The sequence below is a fragment of the Trematomus bernacchii genome, unplaced genomic scaffold, assembly GCF_902827165.1.
Source record: "Trematomus bernacchii unplaced genomic scaffold, fTreBer1.1, whole genome shotgun sequence".
Classification (NCBI taxonomy): domain Eukaryota; kingdom Metazoa; phylum Chordata; class Actinopteri; order Perciformes; family Nototheniidae; genus Trematomus; species Trematomus bernacchii.
Window position 1 is genome coordinate 5704540 of NW_022987705.1, and position 25213 is coordinate 5729752.

At 41.3% G+C, this 25213-nt stretch overlaps 1 protein-coding gene and 2 long non-coding RNA genes across 3 annotated transcripts in view; all 3 read right to left on the bottom strand.

The window, feature by feature from the left end:
• The window catches only part of ephb4a (eph receptor B4a), a 38529-nt gene extending 25947 nt beyond the window's left edge, over positions 1-12582 (bottom strand). The window contains exon 1 of the mRNA XM_034140075.1: positions 11666-12582. Coding sequence (XP_033995966.1) covers positions 11666-11744 — 79 coding nt within the window. The 5' untranslated portion in view covers positions 11745-12582. The remainder of the gene's footprint in view (positions 1-11665) is intronic.
• A 9354-nt stretch (positions 12583-21936) lies between these two features.
• LOC117490618 lies at positions 21937-22903 on the bottom strand. Its single transcript, XR_004556686.1, has 2 exons — positions 22831-22903; positions 21937-22033 (listed from the first exon to the last, which is right to left on the bottom strand). It is a non-coding gene; the product is annotated as an uncharacterized LOC117490618 (long non-coding RNA).
• Positions 22904-22909: 6 nt separating this feature from the next.
• Positions 22910-24897, bottom strand: LOC117490619. The gene is made up of 5 exons (XR_004556687.1): positions 24674-24897; positions 23933-24002; positions 23733-23841; positions 23457-23545; positions 22910-23024 (listed from the first exon to the last, which is right to left on the bottom strand). It is a non-coding gene; the product is annotated as an uncharacterized LOC117490619 (long non-coding RNA).
• Positions 24898-25213: the final 316 nt, after the last annotated feature.

A 25213-nucleotide genomic window follows, 5' to 3' on the forward strand; every position in this document is an offset into this window, starting at 1 on the left:
GCCATTTTATTAAGGCCTCCTTCACACGGGAACGTTTACGTTTATGCACAGTATGCGTATTCAAAAAAGTCTTCCGTTCACATGCATTCGTTTCATTTAACGTGTCTGTTCAAACTAGGCCGCTGGAAACGCTGTAGTACATATGCCGGGACTGTAAGTGGCGCTGTAACTTCCGCCAAAATACACCAAAAGCAGCGAAGAAGAGCAGCCCCGCAGCAATGTTGCCATGGCTACCCTTCTGTTTATGCCCCGCGGTGTATTTAGCAACATGTAGTTCATGTAATTCTCCATGTCCACTTGTTGCTGATGGTTGTGGTAGAGGAGCTGTAGATTTTGCACTAATATCTGTAGCATGGTCAGTAGCAGTAGCACTAGCAGTAGCTACTGACAGGAGGAAGTGTGTGTGGCGATTGCTGGTATTCAGCGGGATATAGTAATTTCCTCAGCATATGGATAAATGCAACGGGGAAGTTAACTGAAAGAAACCGAATCTGTGGATATTGCATCGACCGACCAAGAAGCACGTCTCCGTGGAGAGGACCCGCTCAGAAAGAGAGATATTCTCTACAAACACCGGGTGAGATCCTCCTTTGTCAATATAATGGATCAATGCATGAAATCTGACTCTGTTTATTTTGTTTAAGGAGTATATTGGGCGTTAACAATTCTGGTTTGCCTTTTATAATATTATTTCATTCAAGAACCCCTTGTGCGTTTAATTAACACAGCTATTTTTGATAGTTGCTACAGCAGTGAGCAGGAGAGGTGGGGCTATCCTATTTTTTCAGGAAATATTCGTATAGAGGTGATTACACGGACTCGGTTGACCCCCCAGAGCGTTTCGTTTGCAAATCTATCCACCTTGGGACCCGTTATCGTTTGTGGGGTCAGTTTCTATCGGCCTCGTGTAAATAATAGGGCTATACGCACGCGAAACTATGCAGATACAAGCAGTTTTCTCCTCGTGTAAACGGCGCCTAAAGGAGTAGTTCAACAAGTTGGGAATTGTGCTCGTTTGCCTCATGCCAAAAGTGATGAGAATATCAATACTTCTCCCTTTTCTGTACTGTTAGCTAATTATAGCACCGAAAGACCGTTAGCTTAGGTTTGTTAGTGTCTTTATTACATGCTAAGCTAACTGCCTGCTTGTGGTAGCTTGATATTCATCACACAAACAGGATTCTCCATCTTGGGGAGAAGACAAATAAATAACTGTTTCTTATAAAAAAATCCTTCATTGTAGTCATTTTCTCAACATAGTCAGATGTGTCCAAGTGAGGCCAATATTCACACATGGCTAACTTTAGGTATCATTAATGAGGTTGATGGAATACAGCTGCTAGAAAAGTCAGTGGTGTTTGTTTGGTTTGTTGGAGTATTCAAACACTCCTCCCTGAAGATTATCACATTAATTATATGATAGGAGTGATCGTCCTCCAGGTATTATTGAGCACACGTAACAAAGAATAACGCTGGTTAATCTATAAAAATGCTAATTTTGGACGTCCTTGGCACTCAGGTTATCTACTATATAGCACGTGAAGAATGCAAATGGCAAAAATGATTTCCCTTTGCGATCTTTTCACCGTTGGTTTGGTGTTTGCACGTGAACATAACAATTTATGCTCCGTTTGTATGTCTTTGACAGAGTTGTGTCTACTGAGATTAGACCTCGGCTTCCTGTAGTTCCTGTCCCCTTCCCGTCTCCTGCTCTGGTTGGGGGACGGCCGCCAACAAGCACATCACTCACGTGCACACTGTTTAACCCCTTGTTTCCTGCATAACAAAAGCCTCCTGCTGACCTGCTGATGAGCTCAGCTACTTTGACTGCTTGTCATGAAGTAGTGAGATGAAAGGAGCGAGAGTGAGACGAAGAAAAGGTGTTAATGTTTGACACTGTTTTCTTTCTTGTCTGGAGGGACGCATATTGTGTTGTGGTTGGTCTCTGTCCCAGGACAGGATGTGACCCAGTTAGGGAGGGAGTTTCAATTTGGACAGAAACCAAAGATGTGACACTGCTGAGACTGAAAGCGACTGACCCAAAGCACTCAGGATTAAGTACAACTCATCACAGACTCACTGGACACAGATTTCCCCAATCCGTCGCGGAGCTCTTCATAATTAATTCACTACAGCACTGAGACTCTTTTGAGTTAGTGATTTTCAAGCTTGAACATATGTTCTGATCCCAAGGCTAATCACCTTTTATAATTGTAGCTCAGTGTTAAATATGAATACATCTGTGAATCACAACAGAGGTAAGGATTTCAAAACAAGCTTCTCTCCGGTGCTGGAACACAAAACAAAATGTTGATTAATGCAGGCAAGTATCCAAAGGTACATCCGCGATTCATTGCCATTCCCTTTTGATTAAATGCGGTAAAGTGGAGGGGAAAACGGTCGCATTATTAAAGTGGCACAAGTTTAAAGCGAATATTTACTTTAATCACACTGGTATTCAAAGTTTTGACCCTTGCACAAAATGAGGTATGAAGGTTAAGAGCAAATGAGACAATTACTTGGTGCTGTGGCTTTTTATATCACTGCCTAGGAGTAATGAGGTTTGACCCACAGTGTCAGCTGCTGAACATTGTGTGCATCTTGGACTGCTTCTCTCCCTCGGACAAACAAAATCCACAACATATCTCAGAGGACACAGATACTCCCAAAGAGACTACAGCGGATGAAAAATGAACATTATATTCAGGGAGGTGACATCTATGACTGGTTGAAAATAGATGAGCGTGTAATTATAGAATGTGTTTTCTGTTGGACATCTGCTCAGCAGGAACTGACGAATATTGGCAAGAAGAAGTGAAAGCAATAAATTGAAAGCATTTATTTAACAACAAGGAAGAAGGAAAACAGCGTATTCATGTTAAATTGTTAATCATTCAGTTCTAAGTAGACGCCTCGAAGAACTCCGAGCCTTAAACACAACATTCGGTGGATCTCTCATACAGCGCGATTGATTAATTTGCCTTGCTTTACAGCACATTTCAGCTACTTTGGAATATTGATCTGCCACTGAGTGAATTCACCTCCCGCTACTTCCAATTATGGGCACCACTTTCTCAATCCCCCCCCCTCAAAAATAACCCGACTCTGTGAAAAAGTGAAAGGCTTCTTGAGAACATTGTTGCAGGCTACATCAACTCCCTGGTGGCTTCCTGATACAGAATCCTATAAGGAGGGGGGAGGAGGAATGAATTACAAAAGAAAAGTTTAAAAGACTTTTTATCAACTCAGTGTATTTTTAAGCAGGGTATACCGCACTTTTTAAGACCTCTGCTTTTCCCCAAGATATGCCGTCTTTAAATAAAGGATATAAAAAGAGAGTACATGGGAAATAATGCAGACCAAGAAGCCTAAACCCAATCTTATTTACTATTGTGTGCGATTATATCCTCGCATTTGGGAGGCCGAAACCACGAGGTGTTTTCTGTTATTTACTGATTTATTCATCGACTAATTCTAGCATCCACGACTTGTTGTATCTTTTAAAATCTCTCTCTCCTACATGTCTCATTCTTCTGTCTTTTAAAACAATTATTTTCCTCTGCCCTCCATATATATATATATTTTTTAAACTTGTTTCTTTAGATAATTATAACAATCCTTTTGCTTATCCTTAATCCTTATTCAACATGTTTTTGTGTTAATGCATCTAGTTCTCCTACCTGCCGCTGTAGCTCCGTAGGAGGAGAAAAGTGGGTCACATGTATTGATTGAAGTACCAGACACATCTATATTCATCATTATGTAGCTACAAAGAAATGCATCTGCTGGAGTCTGAGTCTAAGGGAATATATCATTATAAAACATATGAGCTTGAAAAACGGATTATTTCTTTAGAGAAACCTTGATTTTACAAGATGGATAGGTAAGTGCTTTAGTGGACAGACACATTGTAGCCTTTCAGTATTTCAAAAGAGGATGCTTTTGGTTTCTTAGATGTCGTCAAAGGCTGACAGGGTTGAGGAGAAAATAAGGCAACTCAAAATACATCTAATTCGAAAATATCTCTAAATCAGGCAACACATTCAGTGAAATACATATTAAGTGGAAGGGAAATACCATACAACTAAGATAGAAAACGTACATAGAAAGCTGTCGATATGGTTTTGTTTGCCCTCTTGAACAAAACTCAGGTCTGAGAGCTTTCTTCAGACTCTTCGCTGCTCCATGCCTGGGAGCTATCATACATCATCTCGCTGCACTCTGCCCTGCCCTCACTTTCCAAACCAACTAGCCTCAAGTTGCAATCCTTCTAAAGAAGTCTTGAAGGAAGCTGATGGTGTGTGAAGCCGGAGAGCAGAACCGTGTCACCGCAGCACAAGCACCATGAGAAAGTGCAGGTTATGTGCTTGTTTTCAAACACTTTCTCAATCCTTCAGGAATATATTCATCGTCCCGTTTTCTCCGGTCCACTGAGGGGGGGCCTGAGGTCAGGAGGAGTCAAAGACTGGCACCCCTGCAGGGCGGACACTTCTGAAACACGCAGCGATGAAATCTGGGATGATCTTCCGAAGCAGCAGGAGACTCTGCCACCCCCGTGTTTACTGTGTCTTCCAATCATCACACCAAATAGTTTGCCAGTTAGAAAACGACAAGTAAAGATAAATTATTAGCACGTCTTGTGTCACTTCATCATGAACAGAAAGGACTGGGATCAGTTCCAATACGTAGTAGTGTGTTTATATACAGGGCTGGAATTATATGGTATAGAGTTGCGGTAGTAAAATGTACTCCCATTAGAGCAGAAAAGCTAGACATTTTATTAACTTATATGATAGGTGAACTATCTTATTTCAATACCGGCTTGATGAAAAACCCACACAGCTCTATCTATCACAGCGACGCATTTAACAACTCTCAATGAGCCCCAAAAATGTCTACTGCTGTACTTATAACAGAGTGTTATCAAAGCCTTTACTGAGGCAGAATCTACAATACAAATGGGGGGAAAAAGGAAATCTTTCAGCAGAAAACACACACACACAGCGTTCAGTGACTAATCTGCAGTGGGTGGTGGACAGCTTGAAGCTAACAGTGCAGACTCCAGCTAAATAAACCATCTAAAGATTGACACATCTAAGTAGAGATACAAGAAAACAGACTCTCCGCGAGAATTTGCACTTGTGTTCTGACGCGCTTTTACATATTCAAACATAAACAGGCGCACTGAGAGCTAATTCTCTTCATCAGTCTGTGCATAGCTGCTCCATATCCTGCGACTGGGTGTTTGTGTGACCAATGTATATATCAAATCAAGAGGAATTCATCTCTACAGCAGTAATAGAGCATCATTTTCCTCTATCCGCAAGCTACATTATGTTTTAAGCAAATTCAGTAGGTCACACTGACACTGAATTTCAAAACCACACTTTAGTCCAGTCTCTGAGAGATTGACGGAAGTCAAGAATACAAAGAATGTTCTTCAAATGATTGGATGGAGTCGATCAGAGAAAGCAATCAGTAATCCTTGAAGAAATGGTAAACACATGACAGAAAGAAGATTGTGAGAGCAACACCACTTATATATAAAGATACCAAGCTGCTAAATAAAAAGGCGTTTAATGCTCCCTTCTAAGTGAACTGACCCACTCCTATTTGGAGCATGACTCCCCTTAAAGCTCTGAGCAGTGTGCAGGCAGTAGGAGGGCAGCTAGCGCACAGGAATGTCTCTGCCGCTGGTATATGAAAGCAGGCCCTGGGAGACATTCAGAAGCTGTGTGCACGCATGAAGGTGGAAGCAAAATAGTCACGAGGGTCTTGCGGTTGATGTCGAAACCAAGTGAATTGAATTTCAACTTAAAACGGGCATATCAAACACCAGATGTAGGTCAACCTCTGATGCAGGGAGGAAAATGTCCCAGACGCAAAAAATCGAATCAAGCCCACTGATGTCGCATGCTTCAAACTGAGAATATTTTTACATTAAGGTTGCTTTTTTCCTAATCAATTCTTGCACATCCAGCCTCTGACGGTTCGTCGCTGGGCCCCGTGTTGCTTTTACTCCCCTTGAAGATTTCATTCTATTTTTGAATGTAACGACAAAAACCGGCACAAGACAACAATGGCGCGTAGACACGCTTCACTAAAGATTTGTTGCCGCACAATGCCCAGTGTTCCTCTGTGATTGGCGTGCGAGATAAATGAGAAAGATGGACCGGCGATAAATAGCTCCTTCTCATTTGTTGTCTCCTAATTAAACGCCTTTCTAATCCCTTTCTTATAATCCCATATTCATCCCATCGCATAAATCTCGCATATCTGGCCCCAGGTGTGTCTGATTACTGAATGCAAATAGGCACTATACATACTGTTCTCATTATGCAGTGTGCACATACTTGCACCCTCCTTGCCCTCTCGGCACTTGCTCATTCTATTTCGTCGACTCACGCCCGTCTCCCCATTTCTCCTTGACTCACTTCAAAGAGAGCCCCCATCCCTCTGAAAGTGCCATTCTCCTTGGTGCTTATGGCTGATAGGCTGTGGCCTCATTCCCTCTCTGCTGCAGCCTGTCCCCATTGTGTCCCACTCTCAGAGAGGAGCGTGTGGGTGGAGGACAGACTGGCTCTCCAAAGTAAAAGCCTGACATGGATGTATGGGCTCGGGTTGAATCGTCTCACCGAGCTAAAATATCATCCACCTGCAATTCCCGGCTGCCATATGCATCCTTCACAGCGATAGAGGAGGGGGGGGGGGGGGGGGGGTGAGGGAGAAAAGACACGGACTGAGGGTACTTGTGGCACTTGGATGCCTGTTTAACTCTTGAGGAAGCTAATCATGGGATTGAGGTACTGAGGATGATGGGCTACAGGCTTTCAGAGAGGGGGGAGGTTGCTTTAAATGCAAATCCCTTTCTTATAAAAATCGGTTCCGTTTAAAAGGATTTCTGGGAAACCATCCACATTTCCACGGCAGGGGAGACAGTCAGCAAGAGAAAACAGCATAGCACCAGTCAAACATCAAGGAGACAGAGGACGTGGAAAGAGTAGCAAAAGAAAAGGCTACATGTCTCTGAAAGAAGGGATTGAGGCTCAAGGAAGGCCTCTCAGATGAAAACATCCTTTCTGCGTTTGAGTTTTAAGTTAGATTGAGAAGCATTATGCTATTCATCATGCTAGTTACGTCACGGAGGGCTTAGGAGGCGAAAGAATAAACAGATTGTGTAGGAAATGCAAGATTATTTTGGTTTTTACATAAGAGCGGTTACGTAAATATGAGCCTTCAATGTTTACATTCCACGTAAACAAGCATGCTATACTGTGAGTGTTGCAGTCTTTTTTGCAGATTGGCTTTCCTCACTGCTTCCACCCGACCAATCAACAGCACTTGACGAACATGTCGGTGAGCCTGTGCTAGTGGGGAAATGTGTCAACCCACTCACATTGCAGAAGGGAAATTCATCTGCTTTTATGATTCTTTCTTCGCATCAAATATGTATGGAGATATTGTTTTTAATTTACAATATGTTTTAAAGCATGCAACTCTAATGGAAGTGAGAATTTATTACTCCGTTATCTCATTACCCCCACTTGGCCGCTGGCAGATCTACCGAGTGAGCTTAGTGCTCAGGATGAAGGCAGCAGAACAAAATATGTAACCGTCAATTCTTTTTTTTAGGTTTGCTTCGGATTGGGAGAAGGTGAAATGGGACAAACCCCTACTGTGTGTATAACTTTGCCACAGACAGTATGACACTCCTCTATCCATCATCACAGGCTAAAAAGTGCTCTCAGTGTTTTTCACCCTAACAACGAGTCAGGGTTCTGCTAAACAAATCACACTGGCAGCTGCACTCTCTTGTTGCATGCTATTTGAAAAGATGATTTGTAAATGGAGGGAGGTAACAGCTGCAGTAACATATTGCAGTAGCAGGAGATTTCTAATATATAGAAAGATGAATTTACAACGCTGTAAAAACAGCACTCAGTACAAGCCTCCAGGCCAAAAATAATAAATGTTGCTAAAGAGACAGCGCCTTTACATGACAGCGATGTTCAGCAGACACTCATACATCAAGATACTTATCCAACACAACTGATTACTCATGTTGAATCAAACACATGTAATTGCATGTAGACATGGTGCATTTCAATGTAAGTGCTTTTTAGCAATTTCCACTAAGAAAAATACAGAGTGGAATACGGGAAATAAAGAAAATTGAAATATTGCCAGAAAAGTTTGTATGCTTGTTTGAGATGGAGGAATTGGTGTTTCAATAAAAACAGAATGCAACCAACTGCAATGGAAACAGACTTACATATTGAATCATGACATATAGAAAATGTTTGACTTATTCGTCACAGAAGCTTCAGCTGAATCGAAGTTACGAAAATGGCGGCAGACGAAAACATCAGATCGGTTTTGGAGCAATTAGGACAGGAGACTGTAAGCTTCCTAAAAACCTGTTTCTGCTGTCTACGCTTACACTGATGATGCAACATTCTGTGTTTTGTTGCGTCTTGTTTCAAAAATAATTTTCTCGCAATGATAAGTGTTTATTTTGATGCAGTCATCTATTATTTGCTATACAGAAGTGGATGAAAATGTACATTAATTATAATTATCACTTTCAGGGTATATGTTATTCAAGGTTGAAATTTGGGCTACATTCGGATAAAAATTGAACCATATATATTAGGAGTGTCTGTCTACAAAGCTGTTTCACTTCAGATGATCACACAGGTTATTCAGTAGCACTAGCTTTTATAAAATGTCTTTGGGTGGTGGACATTAGACAGGAGAGGAGAGAGTACGTCGCCCACTAGGGTGGAACATTGTCCTCTAAGTTTAGATGAGAGCCGACAAGTTTTGCATCACTACTGAAAATGATGTTAATATCATTTAGGCTCTGGACTGAGCAGGTAAAGACTGCAGTGCTTTTGTCACTGGCTGCATCGTGCCATCGGTAAGAGAGCAAAACTGGATGTGCTAGGAATAACGAGGGGCCGGGAGGAAAACAAAATGGGTACTTTACAGGTTGAGCCTGCGTGTGGGAGGATAAGAAACATTTATAGCTTACATCTGTAATGTCAGAAAATGTGTTTTCAAAATCGCAATTGGACTACATTAGTGAGATTTAATACTGGATAAAAGCGTATGCCTTTTTCCAGATTAAAGCATTGGTTTCTATTCATGATAGGTCTACATTTTCTAATTCCGGGGCGAAAAAGTGTTTGTTTTTCCTGTGTGTGTGTGTGGCGAAGATGTGTGTGTATCCTCATTTCTAATTTCCACCCAAAGCCTGTTATTAATTTCCAGCCAAAGTAATTATCTGATCAAGGAGGTCTGTGTTTTAATCTTCACGGAGACAGAAGGATAAGAGATCCAAGGGCTGAACGAGCAAGTGGTGTGTGTAAGTGAGTCATTTATCCTTTAGTTGGGAAAGGAGGAGGGATTTGGTAGCTGTAAGCTTCATCTACCCTCCCATCAGTTCATTACTGAATTCCCTACTAGGTGGAGAATAAGGGAGAGGATGATCCGGAGTGTGCTGGCAGTGGAGCGGGCCATTACCCAAGACATGGAAACCAGACATCTTGTTCACACTTGGCAAGACACAGATGTTCTGGAGTCTGTCTCCAAAACCGTACGACCCCCTCAGCCCCCGTCTACATGTCTGTCCTCGACACGGAGTGTGTGCTGCACAGGTTTGGAACAAGCATCTTCAGAAAAACAGGAATGGAAGCCATCTTAACTGAGGTTTCTCTTGATTCTAAAAAAAGGGGACATGTTTGATGATTCGGCCACCCAAAACCGGCTAATTTGTTTGCTTCACACACTTAAATCTCAGGCTAAGCATCTCTTTTGTCCCAAGGAGATAAACTCAGAGTTGGGTCAGATGTAGGGCCCCTGCTGTGGATCCTGCAGCCCCAGATGAAGAAGAAGCTTCAGTTCCTTTAATGGTCTGATCCCTGGCTCCCTGAGAAGTTAGACTAAATGTTTAATGTCTGGGAAAATCCCAAACTTCTCTCTTGAAATACAGAGTCAACAAGGTTCTTTCCGCAAGAATTCACTCTCAGTAGCTGCGGTAACTTAACATCCCCAACACCCTCAAAGAAGAGGCATTTAGTACCAGCTGATACATGACGTTCAGACTCAAGCCAGGAGCAGTTGACAGATTCATGTTCCTGCCACAGAGTATGTGAAACCATGCATGTTCATGGTGTTCCTGTTTACAGCAACTATTGATTGGTATGAACATACTGGGGGAATAGTCTCATTGTTAAAGAGCCCATTGTTTTCTTGGGGAATTTATTTTTCTAGTCACAGAATACCTACAAGTTGGACAGTAGCCAGAGAAATGGCTTTTCTATCAATGTGAGTCGAAATAAGTGTATGTGTTAATTCCCTTTTTTTTTTACAATGAGGTGCTAACAAGTGAGGGATAATGAGATCTAAAAAAAAAAATCCTACAACGTCACCTTTAGCAGCTGTGGGTAAGCCTCAAACAGTGGGGACCAAGAATAGCATGATGGAGAATAAAGAGTAGACTTAACAGGAACATAATAGCATCAGGCCTACACAGCAGTAAGGTGCTTTTACAAAGCCTACTGTTCAACAGCTCTTCAAGAAACCCAATTGTGGTCCTTTGATCCGCAGTAAAACAATGGCCTATTATTTCCAAAGGCCATTTTCTGTTACTGGATTTACAGAAAGTTGTCTCTGTCAGCAGTATTCTTAACTAAGCCAAATTAGTTCACTCCAGTACTGACATTTTCCCATTAATGTTGCGAAAAGCCAAAGATGTGACAGTAGATTGAAATAAAATAAACACCCAGGCCTTCTAGTTGATACTTATTGTCACTGGGACTCATTCTTCCCCCGCTGCATTAAGCAAATTATCCAGACACCGGCCTTGTTGTTATGCTGATGATGTCGAGCTATACTCGCCTGTAAAAGCAGAACCTTTTGAAAGCAGCATTTTCTTTAACATTATGACAGCTAATTTCAGACTGCCTTATTTTCCCCCTTCAGAGATCACAAAGCTGATCCGGGACAAATTGCCTGTGAATGTCAAGCCTGCTGCCAGAAAATAATACACATTAAATCAGGATCTAGATTGTGTATTTGATACAAAGTGTTTGATGTTTTTTTTTCTTCTAAAAGCTAAATGTGTCACATAGATCTCTACATCAAACCACAGACAATCACATCAAGCCAAATGCACTGAATGTTGTATTCATTAAGGGTGAGTGTGTAATCCTTTGATGACTCTAAAGGGAAATCTAATAGTGACTACGTCTAAACAATCTAATTCCCGAAGATAGCAGCAATTTGTTGGCAACAGGGTGGAAGAAACTCAGAAAACAAGCCAACATCCAGAAGAAGAATACATGGAAAACAATCATAACTGTATCAACACTTGCATGATGACATTACTATTGGGATTAAACTATGCCTGTAAAATGAAGTACTTTTAATCAGTGAGGTTGCAGCCACATCCTGCCATGATATGTCTATGATTACCCCCCTGAGATTTAGGTAATGTTCCTGCGTACCCTTGCATGGAATACACTACTGTACATTTTTGTGGTTTTCCTGCACTCCATTAAAGTGAGGTTCAGGATGTAATACCAATTGGACATGTCTCTCAGCCATGTAACCACAGAAAACAAGTCCAGGCAGCATTTAAAAAGAGAAACTGGAGACTCACCTTCCTCTGCAGAAGCCAGGAGAAACCAGTCCAGGAAGAAGCACCCCAGCAGGACAATGCTCGTGTATGTCAGCTCCATAGTGTTGGTGCTAAGTAGTAAAACAATAAGCGACTTCTGTTTAGCCTTGGATTAAAAATCAAGCGGCACTGGCAGCTCGGCGGTGCTCTCACCGACCGCAAACCAGTCCGCATTTAAAGTGGACCTCAGTTCAGGAGCCTCTCACACGGTGGTCAAATCACTGCAGTAAAAATACACTTTGGCTTAGAGCGGTTTCAGACTAATGTGAGTATAAAGCACGTTTTTCCCGTGTACAGCTCTGCAAATAGCAAGCGGACAGCCTGAAAACTTCTGTGGATTGTCCAACTTTGAGTTGTGGTGAAAACAACAGTTAGAAACAAGCGTCAGTGTTTCAGCTCAGTCTTCTGTCAGCACAGCGGGTGCATGGTCCAAACTTGTTGTGTCCTCGGCTTTAAAAAGCTCTTTGTGCTACACACGACTTCTCCCAAAATTCACGATGACCGAGCAGGCTGAACCGCAACCAGGGCACCTTCACTGCATCTGTGTTAGGCGCAGAAATACTCCTCTTCAGTCGGTTCGTACCTTCTTCCACATGTTCTCTTCATGGTAGGGAAACAATCCACCAAAGTAGGTTTTTTCCCGTCAAAGCACCACAGTATTTGGGCTGCGGGTGGGGAAATCCACGAAAGGTATTGGGGATACCGCACGACACGTCTAGCCTGGCCCAGATAAAAAGGCAAAAAATTACTGAAAGTAGAGCAAAATGTCTAGTGTTTTCGCCGGGTATGACAGCAGGCTGGAAGAGCAGCGAACAGTAAAAGTTGTGCGCTAAAGTAGCGTGTCGGGCTGACTACTGTCTTCTGGTCACCGAGGACTTCATCTCCGCATCAAACCCGGAGTCCAGTGGCACCAGCAAGCTCCGCCCACTACCGTTTCCATAGCAGCAGAGTCATGCGAACGCGATAAGATACAGGGTTTCCGGAGAGCTCCTTCAAAATAAAATCCATTGGAAAATTTTTTTTTAAAACAATGTATTAAATAATTTAAAGATGTTGTTTTCCTAATCCAAGATTATGACTGTTGGCTATACATACTAACAATATGTCTACAGGTCCGATAGGTTTACTATTCTTTTACATTATCTTTTTCATAATTTTATTGTTTTTTTATTTGCTATTTATGTTCTTAACTTTTCATTCATTTGTCTTTGTTTCTTTCTGTATATCAAAACACTAAGGCAAGTCCCTTGTACGTGAAAATCTTCCTGGTAATAAACCTCATCCTGAGTGCTTGGGGGTTTGCCGTATTGCTCAGGAGAAAACCAATAATATGTGTAGACCATCCATACTTTCAATACTATATACTTTACACAAGCACACACCTTATGTAAACATCATATAAACAGCTCCTACGTTGGAACACAGCTTGGAACTAAATACTCTGTTGACACTTTCTTTTTCCGCCCATATTGTGTAGACTGTAGATATATATAAATATATAAGGTGCTTGTTCATGCTGATGCTGACTGTTGCACACAAATTCTAGTTGTATTTAAATGCGGATTTTGTTCATGCTAGGACCTATGTATAGCAATTTTTCCTATAACCTGTTTTCAGTTTACACCAGCAAGGTGTTTTTACATTTAGGTAAACTGGTACTCTGGCACCAACAGTTTTGGTGCAATTTCACTAAACCAAGCCAGCCCTGTCTATTGCTTATCTATGTTTCAAATTCAGGTGGCAACCGACTCAACTGGGGGTCTCATGTTTCTTTCCACACGCACCATTCAGGTTGGCTCTAAGCCTTTATTTTGACAACAGATGTTCACGACTTCCGGTTTTACTTCTGAGTGTTTTGATTGCAAAACAACAATTAGGTCCGTCCTATCCACAAGTACTGGCATGCTGTAAACCAGGGCTTCTCAAACTCCGGACCAAGGTCCGGATCCGGACCAAGGTCCGGATCCGGACCGAACTGCAAATCAATCCGGACCGAACCCTGTGTCCCATTATAAAAACTAAAACAATTTTTTTTTTTTTAAATCTTTTTTTTTTTTTTTTTTAATTCTGATTCTGATCAATTAATGTACATCATTGTATACGCGCGTCTTGTGTCTGACGCATTGTGAGAATGAACGTGCATATATATTTACTTGTGTGCGCGAGCGTGACACGCATTGCAGACCGCAAGTTAACCGCAAGTTTACCTTGACTTTTCTAATGCTTCTAATGCCTTTTTTGCCGAGGTTCAAGGTATTGGCTACAGACAAACAGTGCCATTTCTCCCACTAGTTCAAGCCACCATACTGTATGTATGTATTGAATGTGTGTGTGTATACAGGGGCGCCGTTTGCCGACAGGCAAGGCAGGCAAGTGCTTGGACCAGAAGGGGGCCCCCAAAGAAGGTAGATTAAAGGGGACCTATCATGAAAAATGCACTTTTGTACGTCTTTTATACATGAATATGTGTCCCCGGTGTTCCAGGGAACTCACCAAGTGTCAGAAAACACAACCCTCTCTATTTTCCTCCATACCCAAATCTCTAAAAAAGGGGCTGCAACGGATCTGATAAAAACTGATCCAGATTTGAACACTGTCCTGGCGTCAGGACGGTGGCGCTACGGCTATTGGGCCAACTCCACCAATCAGGAGGAGACAACCACGGCCATTGCCGTTCGAAAGCGCTGGAGACGCTGTAGTTACAATGTACAAAATAATCTAAATAAATCAAAACCTTCGAATGAGAAGCTGTGTCCAAACTTTTGACTGGTACGGTATGTATGTGTGTGTGTGTGTGTGTGTGTGTGTGTGTGTGTGTGTGTGTGTGTGTGTGTGTGTGTTGTAAATTCCTGCTTTTTTTACTTATTGCACCATAATTCTTTCTCAATGTTCTTCCACAGAACTGATACAAACACTCACACCCATACACATGAATTCAGTATCATTTCCCGTGGAATATGCCTCCTCCCATGTACGATTGCACAATGACCCTTAGCATCTCTGTTGACCTGAGGTCAGTACAACAGACTTCCTCACACCAGTTGACTTCTTACTGCCTATCATTCACTGTCAGCAGACACACGAAAGTGTTCAACAAGGTCTTATTTTCTTGCTGTAATATCTTTTTTGTATTTCACAAACATTGTAATCAATAATTTTCAGAACTCTGTGCAGTATACATTTTTATTTGAATTTGTTTTAGATGTCATTGTTGTTTTCAAAATGTAACTCCTGATGGTTGAATTTGCCAGGATTATAATCTAGCTCAGCTGAAAAGTCAGATTGAGATTCAGTTAACTACAATTGTGATTACTCATGTGTCTTTCTTAAATGCAGGAACCCACAATGAGCACCTACATCTCAGAGCTTCAAGTGTCCGTGAATGCAGCTGAGGAGGACGACCTTGATAAAAGACGCTTCAGCAAGATCGATGTCAATCTGAACAAAGAAACAGGAGGAAAGGCCGTCTATCTTTGGTACAAACATGGATCAGAGGCGATCACCAAGGTTCAAATATGCCTTATATAGGTATGGTCCTACAATATATTATTCAAATATAGCATGATAGGTCCACTTTAAGAAGGTCCACAGCAACGACAACATGAAATACCCTTTAATTTACTGCAACGACATGTCGGGAAACCCCCTCATGCATAGAGCGCCGTAAGAAACTGCTTCTTAATTTCAGTTGCGTTTCTCCGCTCCGGGGGGGGGGGGGGGTACTTTACTGGCATTGATCCGGACCAGTGACCTTGTATAAAGTTCACAAGTGGACCTTTAATAAAAAAGTTTGAGTGCCCCTGCTGTAAACTGTCCTCTGTGGATGAAACGTGCAGGTAGGTGGTGGAACAGTTAGCCCAGACACTCAGTCTAGTTCAATATCCCGATGTTGGCACGATTCTAGCCCGAAGTTGGCCCGATTCATGCCCAGTTCGGGACGGGGATAAGAGCAATCAGATGGTGTTCTCATTCGTTATGCTGATCAAAATGAAGAACGTCTTTACTGAAATGTGTTTGGTTTAACATGGAGTGATCAAGTACACCTCTGTAGGGCTGATAACTTCTGGAGTTGAACACATGTTGTCTCAAGTTGAGGTCAAATTAGATGAAGTCTGTGAAATGCAGATATACCCCAGTCACCTGACTCATGATGCTTCCATAAGGTGCCTTCGGCAGATAAGACTTGTTTTCTTGCAGTGTCGTGAACAAATATAATTGTTGCATAATTAGCTTGGCTAGCATTAGAACTGAGCTATCAAGCATTTGTGCCACCTCACTGATCATTGAAAACATGTATGTTTTAATGACATCTTTCTCAATGAACCATCTGAATACTGCATTATTTAACGAGAACCATAACATTACCGATTCATTACATCAGTGTCGCAGCAGAGCCTATTTTCCTATTTAATTAATGGGGGTTTTCCTCATGGGGAACAGAATGGAAGCACTTTTTGAAGACGGTCTGGGAGAGACAGCTGCATAAATAAGAGAAAATGCAGATTCTAGAGTCTAAATGACAACATGTAAATAAGCCATTAGCAATTCAAGCTCACTAACAAGGCCATACCAGTGTTTGATTTTTGCAAGGGAGGGCGTGTGTTTCTTGTTCTCTTGGTTCAACTTGTGTAGTCAACATTTTTCTAATGTCTGTAGAGCAGAATAATTGTCTGAATTGCATTAAATGTATCCATCTTATGGACATAGCCCCAGGCAGGAAGAAGGAATCTGTTGACGTACAAACAGCAGGCTATGATGAGAACTATATGGCAAAAGACACATCTTTTCCTATGTTGCTGCTTTGCTTGTCATCAGTATCTGTACATTTCTAAGAATTTAGATTAATAGAAAATCAAATAACATAAATAGTACAGCTAGAACTTGTTCTTGACTCTTGTTGCTCACTTCTGCAACAACTGTACTGCCTTTTCTATCTTTCATCGTTGTTAATACATAAGTGTGTTATACAAGTGGATACAAACTCAAAACAGCAAGCATAAGGGGGATGCTAAGGGGTATTTTACTCACTAAAGCTGTCACATTAACTGTATGCAGTGCATGAAATTCTTCTTTATAATATTTGATCAGGCTCTCACTTCCAGCTCGGGCATGCTGCAGTGGGAGCTTTACCAGGAAATATTCGGAAACACAAGGGACTGAGAGATGTCTCCTGGGGTTACACTCTTCTTCTTTCCACCATGATTTGTAGAATCTCTTGGTAAAAACACAAAAGAGCTTGGGATCAGAGTGACCTTCCAATGTGAAGAAACAAGCTTATTTGTCAGCTGGTTGTGCAGACAAAGCTTCTTTTTAGGCTGTGTTATCAAATGCCTGACTGTCATCCCAGTGTTATGCATTTTACTCTGGTGATTGACTGTCTTTTTTTATTTCCACCAGCATGTCGAAGTTTTCACTTATCCAGTGAAATATCTAAAAGCTTGTACAGACATGGCTCCTGGATCTTTAAAAAAAGGGCCCCTATCATGTTCATTTACAGGTTCATATTTGTATTATGTGCCTCTACTGTGAAATGTTTACATGCTTTCATGTTAACAAAGCTCTTTATTTTTCTCATACTGCCTGTGCTGCAGCACCTCTTTTCACCCTCTGTCTGAAACCAGAGCCCAGTCTGCTCTGATTGGTTAGCTGGCCGGCTCTGATGTGACATGTCAAACACTTATGGGGCTTTCCCACCAACGCGGTTCCAGGGCCGGTTCGGAGCTAGAGCCTGAAAAGCACAGTTTTTTCCTGTTCACACCGCAGCGGAGCCGCCTCTAAGCTCCGGAATCCGGTTCGTTTCAAGCACCAAAAATGTTTCGGTCTAGAAGCAAGAACCGCATACGTCACGCTTACGTCGGAGGGGGGCGAGATTAACCTGAGCTAACAGTTAAAGGCGAGTACGGCAAATAAAAGTTGTAACAAGCAGTAGTGCTGAGCAAAGTGACTAGAACGCAACCACACTTATACAAAAAAAAAACACACTTTATAAAGTCAGGCAACACTAACCAGGCTTAGTGTGATTCTGTTTATTTGTACCTTACTTTGACCGTCTGTTCTCTGTTATTGATCACTGTGGAGAGCAGGCAGACGTTTTGTTTTGTATTATAGCAGCTATCGGATGGAATCAATACATGGGCTGCACAGGTTGTCATGTCCGACTATCACAAGTAGAATCATAATGAAAAATACGCCGGTAAAATGTGCCTGTAGAAAACGGCTTATGCCACAATAGGATAGCAACAACAAGTAGTCAGTTTAGCTTCGGTTGCTATGCTAACATCACCCATGTTATACCAGAGAAACTTTAATAACAGCGTTGTGATGCCAAACAGCGTCAATTCATACGGAAACACATTCACTTATGGGGAATTGGGGATATGTATCAGCTGCTTGTGTGACAGTCAGACAGTGAATACTTTACAGCGGCCGCTGCCGTGTGAGCTAACCCGGAGCTAACGGGAGAATAAACTCCAGTCGTTATTTAATTTAATCTGGCTTCGTATGATTAAAAGCAACACGATCATCGACCCGACGCAGTCCCCCATTGTTGTTGTTGTTGTAGTGAGCTCCATAAACACCGTTGGGGAGAAAATCAGCGACATAAACGGTGACGTCATGACGCAGCAGCGTCAGCACCAGTCGGGCTCTTGGCGGTGTGAACAAAACGGGGGCTGAAAAGAAAAACCGGTTCCGAACCAGAAAAGCTCTAGCACGGAGCTAGAACGGGAATCACGTTGGTGTGAAAGCCCTTTTAGAGATATCCCGCCCCTTAGCCTATCACGTACAATGTGTTGGAGTGCTAGCCAATAGTAGCGTGCATGTTACATAGTGATGTTATTATGTCACGGAAAAATACAAAGGAGTCCAATGGAGACGTTTCAGGCCGGGGGGGCGTGCCGTGCGTGGGAGAGAGTCCCTTTGGGATTTTAGCCTTTGCAGACCATTTACATGCACAAAAACCTACAACACACTACAGGAAAGGAAAAACCCCAACAAGCATAAAAGGGCCCCTGACTTTTACTCTAGCTCCTCCATGAGGTTGACATTTGTTGTTTCATATGAAACGTCTCAAAAATATAGATTAATTGCCATAACATATGGTTCAGATATTTATGTCCACCTCAGGACACATTTTTAAGACAATGGTGAATTTTTAAATTTTTCTTTATATAACCATTGTCAGTGTTACTTTGTCTGATATTTGTTTCATGGCCAAACATATCTAAAATGATATTCTCATCAGGCAGTTTAATATCTTAACTATTAGCATCAATAACTGTTCGTCACTACAATAACATAAGATGGTTACTTTATACCTGATAAAATCAGCATGTTAGCAATGACATTGTCACATACGTGGTGCTTCAGTACAGCCACACAGAAACACTAACATGGCTGTAGATTCTTACCACAGACACATTGTGAGCGATTTTTGGATTCTGTATTTTTGCTCAAGGGCATTTAGACACATGGACAGGATGAGGAGCCACCAATGACCCTGCATCAATAGCCCACCCCTTCTTACACACCCCTGGGAATGTAGTGTTTTTTCCATATTGCATAGAAAGATGACCTTAAAAAGAATGAAAAATTGCATCCTTACTGGTTTGGGAATAGCAACAACTTAGAATAGTCATTTTGGCACAATACAATCAAACATATAACGAGTCTTTGACAGCATGCCAGAAGCAACTGGTAAAAAAACAACATGTACAATCTTGGTGGCTTTGTGGAACAATGCAGGAGCTCCCGTCTTGACTCCCAACATAACAAGTAGGCATTTTCATTTCTGATTCTGTTTTGTCACTACACAGAGAAAGAACACTGCCTCCACGGTTCTCCATATATTGGAGAATGTTGTCATGTTTGCATCATCTCTTCCCCAGCAGACTCTATCTCATCTGTACTGTTAACTCTTTTTTAAATGTGTATTTTGTGTAACATTAAATCATTAAAAAATTCTCTGTGGCATATTCCTATATGCCATCATCCTTTTCAGATAACGTGTCATCGTTGCTACAAAATGAAAGTGTTCATTTGGCCCAGGTGACATTATAATCCTTCGTGGGCTAATCTCTGCCCTTGCAGATGCAGCTTATAAAGTGACACCAGAAGGTTGTATTTTAAAATCCCTGTCATTTCCCTGGTTGGTGAAACTTCTCTGTGAATAGCCAAAATCTTTGTCACTTGTCATTTTCCATTCATTTCTTGGTTGATGAATATTAACTCCAGATGGTTATACTCCTTTGAAGCCAAGATGCCATGTTTTAATTAACGGAATGAGCAAAGATTTGACATTTTTTAACAGAAGTAAACACACTTCAACTCTCTACCCAATTGATTCTCACATCATGTCTGAATATAAATATCTACTGTGGCAGGTATGGCTACAGTGTGGTGTTTTATTTCTGACAGATTATCATAATAAGCCTTTAATAGTCAGAAAAAGGCAGAAGAACCCATTAGGCTTAATCCAACATCAGTCTGAGAGCTCTGGCACAAAACCACAAGAGTCTGTATTTATCTTTGTCCATAAACTTAAAAAGGCAGCTCTTTTCAAAATGCATAAAGCAGCATCTTAACAGCACCCGGCACCACACCCTGCGCACACCAATCTGAAATCTTCTATGCAGTCAGTGTGGATAAAAAGCCCTAAAGCACACAACGTGACATCCTCCGGAGCAGAGGGTATAAACAAAAGTGTTGAACTCACGGTGTCCTACACTAACAGTTTGATGGATGCCAGCTGTGACCTCATGAGTGGAGAAGCCAAAAGAAAGAGAGGGTTGAAGAATTGGCGAGTAAAAGGCGCAGCAGGCTCAAATGAATAATAAAATATGAACATGGGAAGGATCTTTGTTTGATCCTGTACTGCAGGCTGGAGCTGTCATGTTGTAATGAAGCTAACAAACGGTGCTGACAACTTCCTGTGTGTAGCCAAAGAGTTTGGTAGACGGATTGAAATGTCTCTACAAAGTCTGGCTAACAGTTCCTGTTGCAGTCTTTGAACTCATTTACAGAAGCGCGATGGGTTGCTGTACAATCATCCTAGATTTTATAAAGAAAAACACATGTGGACTTATTCACTGTGCACAATAACTCATATTCTTATACACAACGTCCAGGGATGCTTGATCTGTTTGGTTGGCCTTCAAGATGAAAGAATATCGGCTTTGAGGTGTTTCATAATATCAGTTTCACTACATGTTTATCATAGCCTAAATGATTCACAACAATATTATCGGGATATTAATAGAAATTACATTAATGATAATAATGCTGTTAAAAGGCCACTAAATGAGCTGTTTTCACTTCCACTTTAATGCTTCAAAACACCAGAAAGTCCATATCAATCGTGATGAAAGGTTTGCTGTCTGGTACGTTTTCAATTTGTCAGGTTTCAGCACCAAAACTATGTGTAATGTATAGGGATGTCCCGATCACCTTTTTTTGCTCCCGATCCGATTCCGATCATTTGATTTTGACAATCTGCCGATACCGATTTTTCCCGATCCGATCTTTACCATGCTGAAAAAACCAGCTTAGACCAACAAGGCTGGTCTGGCTGGTCAGGCTGGTAAACCAGCCTGACCAGCCAGTCAATATTAGGCTGGATTAGTTTGCTGGTTGAGAGGGGTTTTGGACACTTTAGCTGGTCAGGATAGCAGGTTTGGTCACAGTGGTCTAGCTGGTCACCATTAGCTGGTCGGGATAGCTGGTTTAGCTGGTAAAAGCTGGTGGTCACAGTGGTCTAGCTGGTCAGGATAGCTGGTTTGGTCACAGTGGTCTAGCTGGTCACCATTAGCTGGTCGGGATAGCTGGTCTAGCTGGTAAAAGCTGGTGGTCACAGTGGTCTAGTAGCTGGTCACCATTAGCTGGTCGGGATAGCTGGTTTAGCTGGTAAAATCTGGTGGTCACAGTGGTCTAGCTGGTCACCATTAGCTGGTCCGACTGGTATGATCTTGAGTAGAACTTTAACTGGGATTACTTGATGGTTAAGCTGGTCATATATGATGATGAAACACTCTCACCCAATTGCAGTAGCTCAATGAACATCTATCATTTCAGATCAGAGCACCTACCTTACCAGAAAGGTACCAGAATGTATAGAATGTCTGTAAATAAATACTCATACATCAAATGATTAGAAGCAGGAAAATAATTTATAACACACAATGAACATTAACACACATTTGAAAACACCCATTACTTCATATTTTTAAGCAACTTAAAACTGTTTCTTTCCGTTTTTCACAAGGTCCTGTATTTTTTGTGAAATGTAGTAACCGGCCAACTTCTCCTTCTCGGTCTTCTCCACGTTTTGTGAATTCAGCCATCCTCTGAAGCACTCTTGAAAAGAGAAAGGAAAAACAGATTACATTTTAGCTTTGTGTTATGATTACTTAAATATGTGCACTGTGAGATGAAAAAGACAAATGTATCAAGTTTAGTTTTGAACATTCACTGTGATTGGGTCTATTGTCCACGCAATACACCGTATTTAATTTTTTATTTAATATTCTGTTCTTGTAAATATCATATTCTATTATATTACATGTATATAAACTTTTTGCACTACTTTTTATTTTGTATTTTTGTATTTTATTGTATATGTTGCATTGTTGGAGGAGCTCAGGTCAGAAGAATTGCATTGACATTTCTACACTGTAGCTGCTGAGCATATGAGAATAAAAGCTTTGAATCTTGAATCCAACACTTTTTTCAGTGGAAAATCCTGAATTGTAGGATACTTTGGCCATAATAATGCTTTATGATTACATTTCTAGTGAGAAGTGTATATTTTACTTTCAGAATCTTCCTCCAGTGGATGTGTAGCATCTACAGTATGATAGATATATTACTTTACACCCGGAAGTATGTATTGTCATTCTTATTGTCGATAAATTGAGGGATATATACTATATTTTATTAACACCACTTTATACATCCACCTCGAGTGTTTGTCTCTGCACCGGAAATAATTTTATTTTAAAGTTCAACCACATATTATATAAACTATATCAGTGCCACACCTGCGTAACACATGGTGCCTCTTGTCTGAACAATTTTTTAAGCGATTTGTAATCTATTCTTGTCGACTTGCAGCCTAAATACAAAGATAACTCCACTCTCCTACCACTGCTTACCTCTAATGAGCCTTGGTAGAACTAGTGTCCGAGTCATGGGGTCCAGAACTGACTGAAGACATGTGGAACAGAGTCATAGGGTCCAGAACTGACTGAAGACATGTGGAACAGAGTCATAGGGTCCAGAACGGACTGAAGACATGTGGAACAGAGGACAGGCATGGTTCGATGTACAGGGAACTTTTTGAACCTTTCTGCAGCGATGAATAAAGAAAACAAAGAAGACATTTTTAATAATAGTAATGATGGTAACAACAATTATATTAGTATAACTATTTATATAGCACTTACACAATTCTGTGATTCTCACAACAAAAATAAAGAACAAAACAATATCAACAATAAAAAAACAAATGATTATAGGAATGTTAAGAGACAAAGAAATGATAAACATTCTGAGAGGCCGACTACAAAAGCTAGACTCAATGGCTCTTGATGACATCAATGAGCAGTCCCAATAGATGCTGTGGTATAAAAAGAAATAGAATAGGTCCAGATTTCTTCTATTTTGTGTTGGATGATTTGTTTTATTGATTGCTGATGGATGTATATATATAGGGTTTATTCAACAGCAGTAAAGCATTAAGTTGCTAAATTAACGTACACTGAACTGTTAAACAACTTACCACTATTTAGGAAAGGCTCTGATCAGGAGGGTTGACTAGTAGGACAGCAAAGAGGTGGTGTCACGTAAAACCATTGGTAGATGTTACACCTGAAAGAAAGATAAGGAAATAAGAGAAGACAGGAGGACAAACATCCTCTTAAGTAAAAGACCAAATCAAGTCAAGCTTTAACCTGAGCCTGTTTTTTCAGTCTTTACAATGCACTGTTGGAAAATACCTTCCAAAGGCTACATTCAAACTCAATACCATAAATAACTGGGTACCAAAGTGCTTTACCTGATAGAACACGTTCCACACGGAGCAGCAACCATCCGGCTCGGCCTTTTGCTGCATATCATCTCCTCCCTCTCCACTGTTTCCAGTAGATCTCTACTATCCAATAAAACTGAAATTCCCCAAAAAATCATATTAAAAAAAGTTAAAAACAATAACTTGCTTTTGGCATTGAAATAGATTAGATTAGATTAGAATCTCACCTTTTTCCTGGATGTCAGGAAGGCGTTCCCTTCAAGTCCGCAACCAGTCATAGGGGTTCAAATGCAAAGCCTGAACGATGACAAGAGCGAGATTTACATTTTACAATTATATTTTTAATTCATACCAGAGCAGTGTGTACGACATGCAAAGAACAGATCAAATCCCCTGACAGACTCACACACTTTGGTGATGTCCTTATCTGATAATGTTTCATTTTTTAGCAGCAAAGTAACATTACTCAAAGTATATGTATGTTTTGCATCTCCTCAACAATGGTCTGTATCATTGAGTAGAAAAAAACTGTCCCCACAATTTCAGCTAGATTAACACACATTTGTAAGAAAAGTTTACAATGAAGCACAAAAACCCTCTTTGTATTAAGCTAGCTGCCACAGAAAGTACAGCTTAACATGCTAACCTTTGGTGGAGAGCTACAGTTAGCTAACTTCATGTTCAACACAACACCTCTAATGGCATTACATTGACGATTTTAAACAAAACGTAACTCTCAACTTGTAAGATAACGTTAAGTTAACTTACAACTTATAGCTGCATCACGTTTTTCAGGGGAAACACAAACTGCAGAAAACGTTAGCTGCTAACTGTTGTTAGCTAAGACAGCTAGCCTCCTAGCAAACGTAAGGTTAAGTTAACATTAACGTAACGTTGTAAGAAAGCAAAACGAACCTTCGAGAAAGCTTTTACTCTCAGACTTGGTGAAATTGTGTAGTGTTGCTTACCTCCAGAAGGACTTTTAGCACGTTTCCCAGTAGACAGAGCTGTCAGAGCGGTGCCTCTCAGAAGAGCAGCTGCTGGGCGGAGTCACAGAAACGTTCAACTGATCTTCACTCCTCGACCGTTTGTGCCAGTCAAAACATACCGCTTTGTTTCAACCACTGCCGTCTCGCCGTTCCCCCGTGTCCCGCCCTCTCTGTCTGTCTGTGTCTATTTCAGTTTCGCTAGCAAGACTGCTGATAGACCAGCTAAAACCAGCATAGACCAGCATGACATCCATGCTGGGCTATGCTGGTTTAGCTGACCAGGCTGGTCTTGAACCAGCAAGAACAGCCTGGCCAGCTTGTCCAGCCTGGTAAACCAACTAAACCAGCCTAACACCAGCCTAACACCAGCCTAACACCAGCCTAACACCAGCCTAACACCAGCTAACACCAGCTAACACCAGCTAACACCAGCTAACACCAGCTAACACCAGCTAACACCAGCAACCATCTTAAGCTGGTCTATGCTGGTTTTTTCAGCAGGGTATGCAATGCATTAAG